Here is an 18842-nt window from a genome sequence, read left to right on the forward strand (position 1 = left end):
AGAGCTCTTTCCTGGGCTCCCTTTCCCTCAAAACTCCACAAACCAAATAAGACCTCCATCAGAGAAAATCAGACCTTCTGTTTGTAGTCTCCCCTTATTCAAATATTCAATGTCCCCCCAAAATACAAGGATGAGGGAAGTATGGATTACAGTCCTTTCAAAAAAATCAGGTCAGGTTAGGCTTTCCTCTTCTCTTTCCTCCCTGAGGCCACAAGCTCTCCTCCACCGAGTTTCAAATACCCTCCCCTTGGACCATCCTCACAAACACCCACTCCCAGTTCGGCTCCTTCAACCAGCCCAGCGTCTCCAATGTCCCTGCTTTAGTCTTTGGGATCTCAGGAAACACAGATCGCTGCCATTACTCACCTGAACCAAGCATAGTGAGAAATATAAACTAACCACATGAGCAAGGAAATCACAAAGTGTATCGCTCTTTGGAACGGACAGGGACACTGGAAATGGCTATCTGGGCTTACCCTCTGTCCGCATATGCAAGCCACTGACACTCTCTGGGAATGTGGATATTAAGAAGAGGCTGTATTTATTGAGTGTTTTGTTCATTGAAAAGTAGAGCAGTGAGGACACATGAACAAGGTTCTGCTCTCTTTTTTGCGGGGGGGGGGACTTGCACTGGGGAATGGCTGAGTTCACAGATGCCTCACACCACTCTCCTGCCCCTCCCCCGACCCTTACTAGACCCCCTTTGTGCCCCCTGGAAATCCCTGCCCACTTCCACTTAGTTCAAAAACAAAGGGTCCTCCAAAGTGCCCACTCTTATTCTCTTGGTGCTATTGGACAGGAGTGGTGAGAGTGGGTAGCCAGGGAATGAGTGGGGTGGAGGTAGCGCACAAAGGATGAGCTTTTTTTTTTTGAGAGAGAGAAAGAGAAAGAGCAAACAGCAGGAGGCAGGGAGGAGCAGAGGGAGAGAGAGAATCCCAAGCAGGCTCCATGCTCAGCACAGAGCCCAATGCGGGCCTTGATCTCATGACCCTGAGATCATGACCTGAGCCGAAATCAAGAGTTGGATGCCCAACCGACTGAGCACCCCAAGGATGAGCTTTTGCATTAAAAATGAGACACAAAAATGTGTATACACACCCTCCACCATCGCCACCAGAAAGGAAAGGCAGGCCCTCCCCCATTCTATCCCCTGTTCTGCCCCAGGGCAGGAGGTGCCCAGTGGGACTCCCTTTCCTCCTCGGAGCAGATCTGGTGGCCCTTGGACCTGATTTTACCTCTACTCAAACTTGGTGGGATCCAGACCGTGGTGTGCCCAGCATGTAGCCCCTGCAGGACCCTCTAAGGCCAGGAGGCAGAGACTAGGGGAGTAATACATTAAGAAAGATCTTGGTCCTCCCAGGGTTGCAGGGGAAGAATGTGCCCCCTGAGGACACATTCTGAAAGCATCAGAAGGACTGCATTGCCCAAAGAACTGCTCATAGGTTTTTCTATGTCTTGAGATCAAGTATGAATTCTCATGGCAAAATATCTTCTACCCGGTCAAGTTGTTTTTGAATCTTTTGTTTTAATCCCAAATAAAATAAAGTGGAAGATGTGGAATTCTTCCTATAAAGCAAATGAAAGAAACTTGTCCATCAGAAACCCCTCTCTCCACTTCAGCAGGGGGACACCACTTGCCTCACCGGGGACTCCAAACAGACTTCCCCAGTGGGACTTCTTGGGGACTGTCAGTTCAGGAATAGGCCAGAAGCAGATTTCCCCAATCAATTGCCCCATCCAGGCCGTCAGGGAAAATGTCCTCCAACCAGAAGTCTGGGTTTTGCTTCTAGGTCCTCACATAATTGACCCGTATTAACTGCCCCATAGGAAGATCTGCCCAAGCAAGATTCTTGGAGAGCAGAGACTATGGGAGTTGTTTCTACCACAGTTCGAGGAGTTTCCTTTGTGTCATCTTCTGTGTCTTATTTCTGAAGTGTCTGACTAGCAAGCAGGGTCAGTTAGAACGCCTCGTCCAGAAGCAGTCTGATGAGCCAGGATGTTTAGTCTGAAGGTACAACTGGGGCAAGACAATGGAAAGTGTATGAACTTGAGCATTCCCTAAACCTCAGTCTGAACGCTGGCCTAGCTATGTGACCTCAGGAAAGGTACTTAACTTCTTTGGGCCTGGACTTCCTTATCTATAAAATCAAGAATAATAATGCCGCTGCTGTGAGCAATGAATGAAATACACATGCAATGTGCCTGACACTTAGCAGGGGCTTGTGGACACAGGCTCCTGTCTCCTCCCTTCTCCCTTCGCCTCCACCCCACCCAGGCGTGGGGGCCCCAGAATGGCTCTGACCTTTCGGCAAAGTCAAAGGAGAAATGCAAAGAGATGAAGCTGATCCTGTGAGAGTCAGAGAGGAAGTCAGCTCTGCGGTCAGAATCGCCCGACCCTCCTAATCCCCTCTGCCCACATAAACCAGTGGTTGTCTGCTTTAGTTCCTCTAGGCGTCACCTGGGAGCTTGTTTAAACTCAGATCCCCGAGCTCATCCATGCAACTTCTGCTTCAGTAGTTCTGGATGGAGCCCAGGATCTACTAATTGAAGAAGTCCCCTCTACCTCCCATCTCTGGGGACCCTGACTTGGTGGTGGTGGTCCGTGGACCACACTTGCAGAAGCACTGAGATGGTCAGGGATTGAGGGGGGGTGGAGCTGGGGAAAACCACAAAGGAAGCAGGCATTCATTTACACTAGGAGAAAACTTTTTACCGTCAATATTTAATCGCGCAAACTCAAAGAGAGAAGGAGCCATAACAGGAATTGTCCAAATACAAAAAAAAAAAAAAAAAAATCCCAACCAACCACCAACCTAAACACCTCAGCCATTAGCTTCAGTCAACCTTTCCATCCTGACACGTGAAGAGTTGGGGGACACCCTGGGAATGCACAGTCTCTCAGATCAGTGAGGGGCCTCCCAGTCCACTTGCCCCGCTCCCCCTCAGTGCTGAGGCGACACGCCCCGCCGCTCCTCTGAGGGCAAAGCAGAGGTGTGCCCACGCATCGCCGTTCCCCGACACGGCTCCCTTCCCAGAGGGTCTGGCACGTAGTCAGTACTTACTTACTAAATGTCTGCTAACCTGAAGGTAGTTGGGGAAGGAAGTGGCTGAGCAGCTTCTATCAAAAAGCTGGACGGCCCGGAAGGGAGACTCAATGGAGGTGGCAGTCATGCACTCGAAGGCTAAGTCCTAACTGCAGTAAGAAGGAAACTGGAGAGTCTGTCTGGGTTCCCAGCCAGGGGAAACTCCTACACTGACCTTAGGGTCTCAGAGAGCAATGATTTTCCCTCCTGCTCCCCACCCCTGCCCCTGTCAGACCCACACCCCCTACACAAACCGCACCGATCTGACACTGGAGCAGGTACCCACTACAGAGGGGGAGCAGAGGAGGCCACTGCTGGTTGCCACACCCCCCAGGCCACGGGGGATAGTGGCACTGAGGTCCCCGCAGACCACACCGCCCTGGGAACGGCTCACACCTGTGGAAGGAGACACTGAGTCAGAATTCTCTTCCATCCCCGACATGACATGACCCAGAATTTTTTGGAACCAATGATTTGCTTTCTTCACATTCGGTGCGACCAGCAACATGAATCTTTACAACTCCGGGCAAATCCAAACCCATTGCCATCTGTTTCTGGAAGAAGTGTGTTTAGCCAACGGGATACCTAACTCTACTTGAACCAGACTAGTGTTGAGATGTGTTTATACAATCTTTGAGCAAAAACTGATGGTCACAGTGGTGGAATCATCTAGAAATACGGTTGCTGCAAGGATGAGAAGTACGGATAGACACTTAGCCTAGGGACTGCATACATGTTGGATTATTAAAGATAAAGATTTAAGAGTTGCCTGCAGTGGCCCCAAATGATGAGAATAAACATCTCGTGTTTCTTATCAAAACATTGTGCCAGTTGAGGAGTATTCTTTGTGTAACTGAAAGACTTGGGCTGTTTTCGCAGAACCAGCTAGGGGGGCAGAACTTGCCACCATCACTAGCTTAGGTTTCACGCATGTTCCAGATGGACCCGCAGGGGGGCCAAATATTTTGGACCAACCATTTGTGCAGGTCCCAGAGACCTCAGCCCCTTTATCCTGCACCCAGTGCCCCGCAGACAGAGTCACCCATTGGATGCAACCCAGTATTAACACTCAAAAGAACGATGCCCATGATATACACCCAACTTACAGATATTGACGGAGCCCACGCCTTCACACAAGCTGCAGGGGAGAGAGAGAGAGAGCAAACATTCAGAACGGAGTTCCTCTGCTCCTGCTCGACTGGGCCTATTCTGCTCCATCCTGAGTGAGGGGAGCAGAGCTGTGGGGCTGGGGGCATGCTGCCTACCCACTGCAGAGAGCATCAGCGCTGCCCCTGCTCCCAGGGATCCCCAAAGAACAGGGGAATGTTAGATCGCAGGACCCAAAGGGCCACTTTGTGCCTTGTTTGCTTCTCGACCATGCAAAGTTGGTATACTGAAAGGTGGACATGGGTTACAGTGGGGGTTATCCTCCTTGACCCCTGGCTGCAAATTCCAGCACAGCCCAATAGAGGATGGGATCAGCCACTGCCTAACTGGACACCTGTAGGTAGGAAAATACTTGCCTCTCATTCTAATCGATCCATTTTTATCCCATGAGTTTACATGCTACCCCAGATATCCACCTGACTTGATAATGCAGAGGGAGGCAGGAGAGTATGGTGGTTAAGAGCCTGAACTCTGGAGCCAAGCCTCCTGGGCACAAATCTGGCTGAGCCACTTACTAGCCACTTGACCTTGGACAAGTCACCTAGGCTTTCCATGCCTCAGTCTTGTCATTTCTGAAGCGGGGATGATCATACCACCTTCCAGGATTGTGGTAAGCTCTACATTGCCAAGTGCCTACAAATAGAGCCCAGCACACAGTAAATCCACTGTGCTTGCTATTAACATTAGAAACATCTCGTTGATGGTGGGATATGTATATCACTGCAGTGGGCCCCCTCCCCCCTCACACCCACCTGAACTCTCAGTTCTATGTCTCCCTCTTTGTTAACCCCCAGCTTCAAACCCGACCCTCCAGGAAAGCTCTAGTCTGATTCCTTCTGCCCGATGCAGAGCACCTCTACACACTACAGCTTTTCAGTGAGGATCTATGCTTTGGGCTCACTTCCCTGCCACACGAATCTGACTCTACCACAGCCTTGGAACTGTGCCCTTCCAGAAGATTCTAGCCATCATCCTGCCTGTGGAGTCACAATGCTAGTGGCAGCTGTCTCCAAGTCGAGTGATGATGGCTGCTTTTATTTTCTTATTTTCTGCAATGAGAATTACTTGCGTAGTCCAATTGAACTTATTAAGTGCCAAGAAGGGAAAATCTGTTAAAAGGTCAATGGACACAATATGCAAGATGCCATACACTAAACCATCTTTTAAAATCTCATGTGTTGGGGCGCCTGGATGGCTGTCGTTAAACGTCTGCCTTCTGCTCGGGTCATGATCCCAGGCTCCTGGGATGGAGCCCCGCATCGGGCTCCCTCCTCTGCGGGAAGCCTGCTTCTCCCTCTCCCACTCCCCCTGCTTGTGTTCCCTCTCTCATTGTGTCTCTCTCTGTCAAATAAATAAATTAAATCTTTAAAAAACAAAATAAAATCTCCTGTGTTGGAGACAGTGCCTCATTCATTATATGGTGGAGTTATTAATACGCTAATGATGATAATGATTACAATGAAAATAAGTTTCATGGCGCAAATGCCCAGTGCCTCACTGAATGTAGATGGGCGGGTTGAGGCTAAGTATACAAAGAAGGAGGTAGACTCTGGTGGCCTGAGGACATGGACAGAAAAGTTTACCTGCTTTGGTCAAGCACAGCACAAATCCAGCAGCATGGCCGGCTGCCTTGGGTGCCACACACGTCAGATTTCTAAAGCTAACCTGGTTAATAAGGAGCCTCTCCGCAGTACAGCCCTGCCTGGCCACCCTGGATAGACAGATTCTTACTCTGATTGTAACCTGCTCCTACTTGTGCTTACTATGCACATTAACTCACTTAATCCTTGCAACAGCCTAAAGTGGTGGGTTTTATGATTATCTCTTTTACAGATTAGGAGGCTGCGGCATCAGGTTTCAGAGTTGAAAGTGGTAAAGCTGGGATTTGAGCCCAGGTGGTTTGGCTCCCAGCCTGTGATCTTAATTAACCTTTATATTCTACTCCCCCCACTCTAGCCTGCTCCTCCGTGACAGGACCCAGCTAGGAGGCAGTAATGATGCGGCCACCTCTAGGCTAGGGGCCCCACCACTACCCCAGGTGTAAATCCACATTGCTCCTTCCCTTGCTGACGTCACTGCCCCGATTCTTGGCTCAAACTGTCAGCAGAGCCTGATGTCTCCTGTCCCTTTCCCACCCCCTCAGCTCTTCTACCTCCTCCTCTGAGAAGCCCCCAACAGCCTCCCTGGGACACTAACCCTGGTCCCCTGGAGGATGGATTTATGTCCAGCCCTGTCTTTCCCTGCTAAGCAAGGACGCTGAGCTGCTCATCTCCATTTGCTGGTCCTCAACATGGAACTACGGGGCTCCTTGTCTGTGCACTCCAAATCAAATGGCCTTTTACAAATCTTCTGAATGATTCCAGCTTTTGCAACCCACTGAGATGTGATTGCAGAAACATCCTTTCAGCCAACGGGGTAAAGCAGTTGTCCTGGAACAAGCCTGAGGTGCCACCAGAGGGGCAGTGTAGGAGGGCAAAGATCACTGGAACCCTAACCAGGAGATTGGTGTGATGTAAGCGTAGCTGTGACCTTGAACAAGTTCCTTCCCCTCTCTAGGCCTCAGTTTCCCTGTCTGAAAACGGGGAAATGGTTGGACTCCATGATTTCTAGAGTCTCTCTGGAGTCTTTCTGGGTTTGAATGCTCTCTGCCTGGAGGATTATAGTCAAGCGAGACAGTCTTCAAGCCCTGAGTAGGGATGTGAAGTGACCCTGAGCCCCATCCTCACCGGCTCTCCTCGCCCTCCAGCAGCTTGCGGTAAGTGGCGATCTCCACGTCCAGGCCCAGCTTGGAGTTCATCACCTCCTGGTACTCCCTGAGCAGGCAGGCCATGTCCTGCTTGGCCTTCTGCAGGGCCTCCTCCAGCCCCGCCAGCTTGCACTTGGCGTCCCTGAGGGCCGCCTCGCCCTGCTGTTCCGCCTCTGCCACGGCACCCTCCAGCTTGCAGCGCTGTCAGAAAGGAGAGGAAGAAAGGAGTTTGAGGGGGGCGTAGGCTGCGGGAACGCTGGTGGGTCCCCCATGGCCTTGATCAACCCCATTCAAAATGGTCAACTTGCAAATAAACTAAGCCGGGATACAATGGCCCTTTGGAGCTTTCTTCCTCCATTTTTGTACCACTTTATTGTAAAACCCAAGTCCCTGGTGAGCCGTTAGAGGGAGGGAATGTTAGCACTGGGACAGGGCAGGTAATAAGTAGTGATATTATCTTACGTTTGTTTACCGTTGTTAGTTTACAAGACACTTTCACAGATGCTACCTTATCTGCCTCCGGTTACTCTGTGAGCTTGTGAGAACAGGCATGGTTATTCCCATTATGCAGATGAAGAAAATGAGACTCAGAGAAGCTGTGACTTGCCCTAAGCTACCAGTAATTAGTGCCAAGCCCAGGTTTTCATAGGCCACTGTAGAGGGTTCCATTCTCTGACCCACTGAGATCAGCATACTGGAAGAATTCCCCACGTAAACACCCAACATACTAACTGTAGCTCCTCCCTTCTGCCCCACTTAAAGCAGAAGGAACTCCTACAACTCGATAGCAAAAACAAAACCCTTAATAATCTGATTTTCAAAATGGGCTAAGAACTTAAAGAGATATTTCTCCGAAGAAGACATATAAATGGCCCACAGGTACATGCGAAGATACTCAGCATCACTCATCTCCAAGGAAATGAAAATCAACACCACAATGAGAATCACCTCACACCTGCCTGGTTGGCTATTATCAAAAAAACAAGCTAAGTGTTAGCAAGGATGTGGAGAAATTGAACCCCCTGCAAACTGTTGGTGGGAATACAAAACGGTGCAGCTGCTATGGAAAACAGTGTGGAGGGTCCTCAAAAAATTAAAAATAGAACTACCCTATGATCCGGCAATCCCACTTCTGAGTATTTATCCAAAAAAATTAAAATCAGGATCTCAAAGAGATATTAACACTCCCATGTTCATTGCAGCACTATTCACCACAGCCAAGACATGGAAACAACCTAAGTGTCTATCTACAGATGAACAGATAAAGAAAACATGGTATAAACATACAGTGGAATGCTATTCAGACTTCTAAAAAAAAAAAAAAAGGAAATTCTGCAATATACCACAACATGGATGAATCTTGAATACATTTTGCTAAGTGTAATAAGCCAGATACAGAAAGACAAACTACCTGAGTCCACTTATATGAAATACCTGAAATAGTCAAATTTTTAAAAATTTAAAATTAAAATAAAAGAGTCAAATTTATAGAATCAAACAGTGGGACAGTGGCTGCCAGGGACCGGAAGAAGGGAAAATATGGAGTTACTAATCAATGGTCATAAAGACTCAGTCAAGTAAGATGAATAAGCTCTAGAGATCCACTGTACCACACTGTCAACAACCATGTCTTGTACCCTTAAAAAAATGCATTATGAGGGTAGATCTCATATTAACAGTTCTTACCACAATGAAATAAATATTTTTAAAAGCGTATTAGCATGCAAGCGAGGATAACTTCCAATCTTCTCTAATTTCACTTCCAGGACCATTCCCATATTTTATCACCTCAGCTATGAATAGCAATAAGTTAATTGTGATACATCTTACACAGTGTTTGAGAACCACGACACAGAAGGGAGAGGATAGAAATTGAGCCGCGGGTGTGTGAGAACTCACTATCAGGACAGAGGTCGTATCACAAACCAGTGGGTAAGGAACGCATTACATGATATATTTTCTTACTATCTGTAGAAACAAATTAGCTTAAACCTTACTCTTTGTATATACAAAAAATAAAGTTCAGACAGGTTAAAGACCTAAATGTGAGAGGTAAAACTATAAAACTAGTCGAAGACAAGAATGCAAGAGGATACCTCTGTGACCTCAAACCTTCGTAAGTATAAACCATTAAGGGACGAGCTGATGGGTGTGGCCACATCCAGGTTAAAGATTTCTGTTCAGGAAAGCAAACAGACCAGTGACAGCCTGAGAGGAGATGAACTACAACACGCAGAACTGACAAAGGATTACAGTCTAGACAGAATGGACAAAGATCTCCTGCAAATAGTCAAGAAAAAAGACAGGAATCACAATACAAAAATGGGCAGATGATAGGAATAGGCAGTGCTTAGAATGGGAAATGCAGATGAGTAAGTAAGCCTATGAGGAGACATTCGACATCACTAGTTAACCAGAGAAATGAAAATTTAAAAAACAACTTGTTGCTGGTTCACACCTACTAAAACCACAAGTACTGGAGTCTGATAATAAGTGAGTTTAAGCAGAAGCCCCCACCTGTCTATGGTGGGACTGTGTGCCGGCACAGAGTTCTGAGGGTTCTTGTGGGAAGTAATTCAGTGAATATCCTACAACTCAACATTTCCATTTCTTGCTTTATACCTTCAAGACATTGCTCATGTAGATATACATGGAAACATGTATACATGTGTAAAAATATATTAAAAATGTTCATGATACAGCTGGTTGTAGTAGCAAAGACTTGGAGGCAAACGGAGTGGCCATCCATAGGGGAATGGACAGGAAACTCTGGTTTATGAATATTAATGCATTCGATAGCATAGAAAAGATGAAACAGATCATTTAGAGCAACGTGCATGGATTTCAAAGACTGTGAACGGGCTATGGGAAGAATCAGATGAGAGTTATGGTGTAATGTCATTATGTAAATTTAAAACACTAAGAAGTTTATATAAATTTATTTTAAAGGATACATATGTTTGTATGTATGCAAATATATGTATGGAAGAGGGACGTATATTAGCCGCATGAGAATAAGTCTGGGGATGGAGGAGAACGGAATAAAGATGAAGGAAAGAACACGCTCAATTGCAGAGATGCGCAGACGGTGCTAGTGTGCACTTTGAATAGAGTGGCGTGGGATCAGTTCAGGTCTGTGCACCTCAAGTCCATCCAGAGAGGCGGGGAGAGAGACAGCAGGACACAACCGGCCCTAGACCACGTTACCTAAGGTACGTTAGAAGGAGAGAAACAGTGAAGGGATAGGAAGGGAAATAACAGCGGAACTCAGAGAAGGTAGACAGACCTATCCTCCCCCTAAAATGTTTTGTGCAAACTTCAGGTGCAGGTGGTTAAAATCTAAGCCTCTCCAAAGATAGCAGCTGCCCGTCCAGGTAGGAGGAAAGCAGAGAGCAGATCAGAAGCAGCAGGTGCACCGGGTGAGGTCTCAGCGCCCCCTGACCTGCTGCTTGGCATTCTCCATTTCCGCTGTCAGCCTCTGGATCAGGCGGTTCAGCTCGTTGAGCACATCCTTGGTTCTGCGAAGGTTCTCACCCTGCTGGCTCACTGTGGCTTTCATCTCCTCGCACTGTGGGTTGCGGGACCAACATTGAGAAACAGCCAGTGGTTGCGACACTGTTGGAGGGGGTTCTGGGTTGTCACTGTAGAGAGCCAGCCCACTGTTCTTCAGCCACGGTCCCACTTCCTACACCTGCTCTGCTTGGGCCTGTGCTGTAGCCCCTCTCAGTGCATGGGCACCTGTCCCAGGGAAGCTCCGGGTTCTGGCTATCCTCCCCGCCCCATGTGCAGCCCGGCCCTCCCGTTCACCTTGGTTTGGTACCAGGACTCAGCCTCGGCCCGGCTGCGGCTGGCAACATCGTCATACTGAGCCTTGATCTCGGCCACAACCGAGTCCATGTTGAGTTCCCGGCTATTGTCCATCTTGACCACCACCGAGGTGTCCGAGATTTGTGACTGAAGAAGGTAGATTTCCTGTAGGAGACAGCAACCAGTGCCCTCAGCTCCAAATCCCTCTCCGATTCCCATCGCTATAGGTAAAAAAAACAGTCCCCACCTGTAGCTTCAGGAAATAAACTGGAAAATTTCAGAGGGGAATTTTAAGAGAAAAGGGCTGGAATTTGGACCATGGCCTCAAGGCAGTGAGTAAGGTGGAATTCCATTAAAGCCTGGATCAACAGAAGCAGATTTCTAGGGATAGAGACAAAGGGGATCACTCCACCTGGGGCCCCAACAATCCAGATCAGCTCTAGCTATCTGTATGAATGTAATCAACCAGATAATGGACAGATTCACATTCCTGGCTTTTCTAATTAAGTTTTCACACTACCGGAATTAATAAGATATTATTATCTCTATATAGCCATACCTATATTCGCAAATCTCCACTTCATGTTATACTGTGTAGACAGGCAATGAATCCTAGTCTTTCAAATCATTTTAAAGGAAGGACATCACCCATTTCCATTTTGCAAGGAGGCCTGAGCAAGAGAAAATCTCCTCTGGTCACAGAAGGAGAGGTGTTTAGGCCCTAGAAGAGCTAGGGATGGACAACCCTCTCTAGAGCCAAGGGCCCAAGACAAGCCACAATCCAAAAAGCTTCCGCCCTCCCCTCCATCACTTGCTCTTCTGGAGATGGGAAGAAACTCACCTCCTCGTAGAGGGCCTGCAGGAAACCCATCTCCTCCCTCAGCGCCTCCACATTCGCCTCCAAGTCAGCCTTGCGCAGGTAGGCACAGTCTATGTCCTGGTGAACGCACACGAGGAAAGGACAACAGGGTCACTCAGTGCCCTGGACCTCTGCACTCTATAGGGGGCCCTGAGGCCGTGTTCTGGCCCACTCTTCTCTATCACAGAAACATCTGTGGGACCACCTAGGAATAGGGAGTTAAGAGAATTCTGACCCCTTACAGACTTTTTTCTGATTCCTCCAGAATTGGAGATCTTTCTGAAGAGGGTAGCCTAAAATCACAGCCTCAAATGGCAGACTGCTACCACTGAGCCAGACTGGCCCATGGAGCGTGACCATGTGGTGGCCACAGAGCCATGAGTGCACGCCCCAGCAGGTCGTCCTTGGCACACAGGTCAGGCACCACCCAAGCAGCTGACTCTCAGGCATGAGACCTCATGGTGCTGCTGTCTAGCTGTCTGTAGACTCCCTGCTTAACTCCCATGGCCACTTGGAAATCAATTTCACTCTCATAGGGACACTGCTGACCAACTGGCCTCCATCTGTCAGTGGACTCGAGCACCTGGCCACCACGACTAGACTGACACATCTTGGCGAGTCTCAGAGGACCCCAGCAGCCAAGATTTCATTCCTCCCATGTGGGAAGAGTCACTCACCTTCTTCAGCACCACAAACTCATTCTCGGCTGTGGTCCTGAGGGCCACCTCCTCTTCATACCTGAGGAGAGACACACAGGTGGAGAGGCCCTTGAGGAGGAGGGCTTTGGGCCGGCCAGAGAGCCCTAGGTTTTCAAGACTCCTTGGTTCTATCCTTCATTTGCTGCATGCCTTGGGAGAAGAGGCTTGGCCTCTTTGGACTTCTATTGTTCAGTCCCAAAGAACCCACCAAAAGGACACTGGTCATGGAGCTCAAGTCCCTGGTTTCTGATCTAAGCTTGGACTAAAACTGCTGCAAAACTCAGGCAAGTCATTGCATCTCTCTGCATCTTGGGTTAAATTGCTTGGTGTGCAGGAAGTTTCTCTGGACATATTTGTGGGATGAATGAAAGACAGATGCTCCGCTGGGGGGTGGGGGGGAGCCTCTCAACCCGAAAATTGTACAAAACATAAAGCTCCATGAAGCCATCCCCATGACGTTCTCTTCCCCTCCCCCAACATCCAAGGACTTGACATCCTGGAAGCACCCCACACTGTGCCCAGACTGCTGGGGGACATTTCCACCCCCCTCCTCCACGACCCTGCACACTCTCTTACTCCTGCGCATGAGGTCATTCCTGAAGCGGCCCTGCCCATCCGGCGGGAGAACCAGAGTTCTCAAAGCACACTTTCCACAACTTTTTAATGACAGAGTAATTTGGGCTGCTATAAACTCTGGGCCGTGTAATTACTGGCCCTCACACCTCCTACACTGGGAGACAGACCTTGCCGCCTGCAAACAGAATTGTGTCGGCATTTGCATCCCCTCAAGGAAAGTGTAAGCCCATCACTGGGCCCATCTGGATGGGAAAACCTGATCTTCCAAGATCAGAACTCCAGTTACTTCCAGTTAATATTACCAGGACTGATTATGTCAGAATCGCCCTTCTCTCTGTCCATATCTACCGGGTGAAGAGGAGCAAATTAGCAGTGACCTGGTGAGTTTAAACTAGGTAATGGCCAAACCAAACAAGTCAGGTTAAAAGGAAAGATTTACATGGGTCTTTGAATTGCAGAGCCTTGCAGAACAAGAGCCTGGCGATTTATCTACCGAGTAAACAAAAGAATTATCCGAACTCATCAGATACCTTGAAGGGGATCGGCCGGATCATCTTTGAGATATCTCCCCAGGGACCTTTCCTTTCCGCCCATCCTAGCGCTGACTGCTCCCAAGTTCTTCCCTCCAGCCCAGTGATCTCTACCCTCCTGTTTCATCATTCCTCTCTATCTCCCCAGGATGGGGCCCACAAGAGCTGGGAGCTGAGACCAGACGGAGCAGGCTGAGAAAACAGAACCATCTGAGCAATAGCCTGGAATGACCCTGACCTTCATGGATCTCCGCCTCCTGGAGAGTTGGGTAGACCCAGCCAAGACCTGCCCCACACCCATAACTACCTCCTGGCCAGACCGCACTCACTTCTTCTTGTAGCCCTCCATCACTTCCTGCACGTGGTTGAGCTCCGAGGCCAGCCTCCCGCTGTCGGCCTCCACGCACTCGGCCTCCCGCCTCAGCGTCTCAAGGTAGCCTTGGAATAGGGGCTCCAGGTTGCTCTCGCAGCACTTGCGTTTCTGGTAGAACTGCCACTTGGTCTCCAGCAGCTTGTTCTGTTGCTCCAGGAAGCGCACCTGCCGCCCAGGGGGAGGAAAAGGACTCAGGGGGAGCCCAGAGAGGTGCCCAGGAACCCAGAGCCTTCTCTGCCCTTGGGGAGGGCCCCTGACCTACAACAGCTTGACCTTCCCCCAAAGGCCAAATCATTTGGCAAAGCCTGAAAGTGCAGGTCACAAATGTTCCCCCAGTCGTGTTCCCTCACCCTATCCCCACCTCCCCGTAGAGCACAATTATTTGTGATGTGTTTACTCTGCAAGAATGAAATAACATCCATCCTACAAAAACACCCCAGGCCATGTGGGGGGGTGCAAAAGTGGCCCCCCAAAGACGGTCACATCCTAATCTTTGGAACCTGAGAATAGGTTGTGTTACATGGCAAAAGGGCCCCTGCAGGTGGAATTTAGCTCATGGCACTGAAGACCAGGAGATCTGGAATTATCCAGATGGCCCCATGGGATCAAATGGGCCCTTTAAAATGGATGAGGAAGGCAGAAGAGTGGAGAGGGGCACAGAAGGAGGAGGTGGAGAACACTCGGAACCTGACACGGCCTGCACCACGATCACCGGCTTTGGAGGTGGAGGGAGGAAGGGCCTGAGTCTAGGAATGCCAGTGGCCTCTAGAAACTGAGAACAAGCTCTGGCAGTGAACCAGCAAGGGAACAGGGACCTCGGTCCTACAATCCCACGGAACTCAATTCTGCCAAAACCCTGCAAGTCCCTGAAAACAGGCCTCCCCTAGGGCGGACACCTTGATGTTGGCCTCACGAGATAATAAATTCGTGTTCTTTTAAGCCACTTGGCTTGCGGGCATTTTTATGGCAGTGATTTAAAAATGCACCCACCATGCTCTCCCTCCCTCTGATCCTGGGGCGTGAGAGCCCAGCTCGGGGGCCCTAGACCAGGAGTTAGGAGACTTCCCACTGCCTGACCCTGCCGCTAACCAGGCCCCAGTGCCTCCTTCTCTCTGAGCCTCACGATAAACTGAGGCAGCGGCAGAACCTCAGCAAGTGTACACGGGCAGGCCCCAGGCTCTTTCTGCCCGGTGGGCAGGTTTTATTTGGCCAGCAAACTGTTTTACAGAAATCAAATTCATTGCCAACATTTAGTAATTGAGTAATTTCAGGCAAGAATCTGGATCTCCGTGACCTTGACAAACAGGAGGCTTGGGCGATGCCGGGCCTGGGTCCGGTGGTGAGTCACAGCAGCTGCCCCTCCAGCCGGCATGTGTCTCAGCTTGGCTTCATTCGGGTCCTGCCAGGCCCCATGCCCTTGCCAGCCCTGCACTAGGTGATCTCCTCCCAAGCCCTAATCTTCTGGGAGCACAAGCCTGGTAGAAAGCAGCCCTCAATTGGCCACCATTGTGGGAAAAGAAACCAAACCCTAATTAACCAAAGGCATCTGCCCTGGGTTGCCCCATGCAGGCCCACTCTCGGGCTTGCCCACTATGCTGGCTTAAACCCACCTGGGCAATACACTTTGCACACCCGGAGCCGATTCCAAGGAGGTGGGGGTGCTGCCGGCCACCCCAAGGGAGGGAAAGCCAGCCTGGGGTGGCAGTCTGAGTCTCGCTCCTCAGACCGGAACTGACCGCCCACAACAGAGACTGCATAGCTGGGTGCTGCCCAAAAGGCTGCGTGCAAAGGTCCTTGCACGTTCGGGGCCCTCACTGTGCTTTCGAGCAAATTAGACAAAGGGACCGCTCCAGGCAGACACAGGCTCCTGCTGGGGCGCACAGCCGGGTGAACAGAGCATGGGCTGGATTTCAACCCCCCCACTTGGTGCATGTCCTTGTGAAATGAACAGCTTGCACAATGTGCTGATGGCAGGGAAGAGCCAGCAGCATGTTAAGAATAGATGTACGGCACCGTCGCTTGCAGAGATGCTTATTCCTGATGGTGGCATTTGTCTGAGAGCAAAGCTCCCACACACCGTGACCCTGTGTGCATCCAAAGTCCCTGGGTGTAGATCTGCATACCATTCAGCCCTGGAAGATGAGCCTTTCCTCCCCTGGACTTCAGTGGCTGTCCTCCCTCAGAAAGGCTCTCAGATGGGGCACCACTGAGTCAGAGAAAAGCAGAGCTCTGCATCCAACCAGAAGGCGGGTTTAGAGACTGCAACATCAGCAAAGTACAATTCAACAGCCCCTCTTGGGCCTTCCCCTGGAGTTTCTCGAGTCACTGTCTTTAATCTGTGTCAGTATTGGGTGGGGAGGGCGACCCCAGCGGAAGTCCTGGGAACTCACACTCTGTCCCCAGTGGAAGGAGCAGGAGAGGAGCGTCTGGCCCTTCCTCATCCTGGTTCCCCTCTCCACCCTGGGGATGGTGGTGGCATCTCCTCTAGGAGTGGGGTCAGACACCAGCCTCGCAGACATGCCCATTCCCCTGCCCCTGCCACTGTGTGGTGGCTGAGATCCAGAAGATGGGGCCACGGACGCGCTCTCAGCTCTTGCTGGGCAGGGAAGAGGCAGCAATCAACGCCCTGTTCTGTCTGGTGGCTTCACACCCATTGCTGATTGCATTTGACTCTGCTGGTAACATCTGAAAACCAAGAGCCCAATTCAGTCATGTTCTCAAGGCCATGTGCTGATGAGTAGCAGGCCTGGGACTCAGAGAACATGAACCCAGCTCGTCACTGGTTCCCAAGTCCCTGGCCCGTTCCTGTGGCCACAGCCCTAGGGAGCAGCCCGCAGACCCACCTTGTCGATGAAGGCAGCGAACTTATTGTTCAGGCACTTGATCTGCTCCTTCTCCTCGTGCTTCACGCACTGCGCATTGGGGTCGATCTCCAGGTTGAGGGGCGTGAGGAGGCTCTCATTGACCGACACGCTGGTGATGCAGGGCGGGCTGGGCCCGCACATGCCGCCGGAGCGGTAGCCAAAGCTGCCCCCGCTGCGCAGGGGCCATCCACAACTCACCGCCATGCGCGGGGACCCCACAGCACACAGGCTCCGGCTGCTGAAGCCCCCAAGGTGCCTGTAGCCGGGCCCCCCAGGATTGCCCCCGCGGGAGCTCAGGGCACCGACACAGCTATGGGCCGAGGGCTTGGGCAGAACCGCAGAGCAGGAGCTGAAGTTCCTGACTCCGACGCCAGAGCCGAAGCGGTAGGAACGGCTGGCCATGTCTCAGCCGTGCAGGGCAGCGCGGGCAAGGTGGAGAGGCCGGAAGCGTGCAGCTCTCAGGCTGGAGACCTGTCAGTGCCCCTGCCTTTTATGGGGCAGACAACAGGCCTCCCAACAACATAAAAGGCAGGAGAAAGTTATTAATGCCATTTATGAGCGTGGGAATCTCCCGCTAGGCAGACCGAGAAGCAAAGCTGAAACTTGTCTCCTTTAATAAGCATGTGGAGGAGACCCCACATCACAATAAACCTGTCCCCTGCTGTCTTTTCGGTCCCACAGGCCTAGACACGGCTCTTCAGCCCCTAATTCCCCTCCCACCCTGTGAGTCCACCTGCCATCATTATCCCACACGGGCAAGTGGGGGCTTGGGCCGGCCCATCCCTGAGATGCCAAGGGTCCCATGCCCCATAAGGTCGACGGGCCTGTCCTCCCAGGCAGATTACACGTTTCCCTCCGTGAGGCCGCAAGGCCACACGGATGCCTGGCTCATCTTTCCAGGGTGAGCACATGCAGGGTGAACTCTTCCAGCCTCCCCTGTTACTGCATTTCCTACATTCTGTCTCAGAGTCAAGTCACTGGGGATGGTACAGGCCCCTTGGTGCAGAAAGCATGCCTTGTCTACTTTCGTAGCCTTCACGGCAACCAACACATATTAGGTCTGCAGGAAGCATTGCTGGAATTGAATAGACTGGGCACAGGAAGGAAGGGCCAGTATCTGGAGAGCGTCTTCATCTAGGCCACAGATACTGATTGACCCCTCCACTGTGTGTCAGGCCCAGGAGCTGTCCCCCCGAGCAGGTGCCTTCATTCACAGTCAAGTGCTGAGGTCCCACCGGAACAAGGCCCTAATCTAGATGCCGAGGGAAACAGAGCTGGGCAGAGCTTGCCCTTGAAGAACCTGGGTCTCCTGGGTTCACCAGACAGAGGCAGGAAAGATCCAGGGCAAGAGAAAGAAAGACGACTGATCAGGTAAAGGGGATGCTCTTGGCTTTCCCAGGAGGGCCACTCATGGCAGGTGGAATGTCGCAAAGGAGGTGAGCCCTGAGGCAGGGCCTAGAAGATGATGGGATGTGGCAGAGAGAATAGAAGCGGGGGTACCAGGACAGCCAGTGCGCAGGCCTGGCAGCCAGAGAGATTGCCTGGTTCCTGAGATCCTCTGCCAAACCAAGCTCTCGGCCAGGGTGCCTCACCCTCAGCCTCCCACCCTGATGTCACACCCGGGAAGGGCAGGATGAAGATGGGCCCCGGGGGGAGAAAACCACTGCCTGCAGCCCCGACTATAATGATGCCTAAGCCTCCAGCAATCCAGTCCTCTGAGTAGAGCTGTCATTACAGAGAATCTCCGCCTATGAAGACAAGAACAAGGAATGGTCTTCCAGAAGTCCCTCTTGGGGGAACAGGCTTGGGGAGGGGGCATAAGAAAGAGCCACACAGAACAAGAGAGAATGGGGAGGGTTTTTCTGCTCACTCACTCGCTCTCTCTCTCTCATGCATGCACGCACACCTCACAGCAGGAGAACACAGAGGATAGACTCGCACTGTATGTGGGGAGCATAAAGATGGATGCAGAAGGAGCAGGACCCGCCCCAGGAGCACCGGTCTGAGATGAGGCCCCTGTTCCCACACCTGGAGGACAGAGCTCCGAGGCTGAACCAAGTCACAGGATGGGCTGGGGAGACACCGCATCAGCTGACTTCCCGCAGAACCAACTTGCCCCAGCCTTTTGTTCCTGTGGCC

The 18842-nt window shown here is 51.0% G+C and overlaps 1 protein-coding gene across 1 annotated transcript; it reads right to left on the minus strand.

Annotated features, from left to right (window-relative positions):
* Positions 1 to 3327: 3327 nt before the first annotated feature.
* Positions 3328 to 17105, minus strand: LOC112832139 (keratin, type II cuticular Hb5-like). The gene is made up of 9 exons (XM_025882644.2): positions 16683 to 17105; positions 13796 to 14004; positions 12340 to 12400; positions 11645 to 11740; positions 10804 to 10968; positions 10439 to 10564; positions 6977 to 7197; positions 4190 to 4221; positions 3328 to 3479 (listed from the first exon to the last, which is right to left on the minus strand). The coding sequence occupies exons 1-9, from the start codon at positions 17103 to 17105 to the stop codon at positions 3328 to 3330; spliced, it is 1485 nt and encodes a 494-aa protein (XP_025738429.2).
* Between the last annotated feature and the right edge of the window lie 1737 nt (positions 17106 to 18842).

The sequence above is a fragment of the Callorhinus ursinus genome, unplaced genomic scaffold, assembly GCF_003265705.2.
Source record: "Callorhinus ursinus isolate GAN/ISIS: 27379988/994484 unplaced genomic scaffold, GSC_fseal_2.0 scaffold44, whole genome shotgun sequence".
Classification (NCBI taxonomy): domain Eukaryota; kingdom Metazoa; phylum Chordata; class Mammalia; order Carnivora; family Otariidae; genus Callorhinus; species Callorhinus ursinus.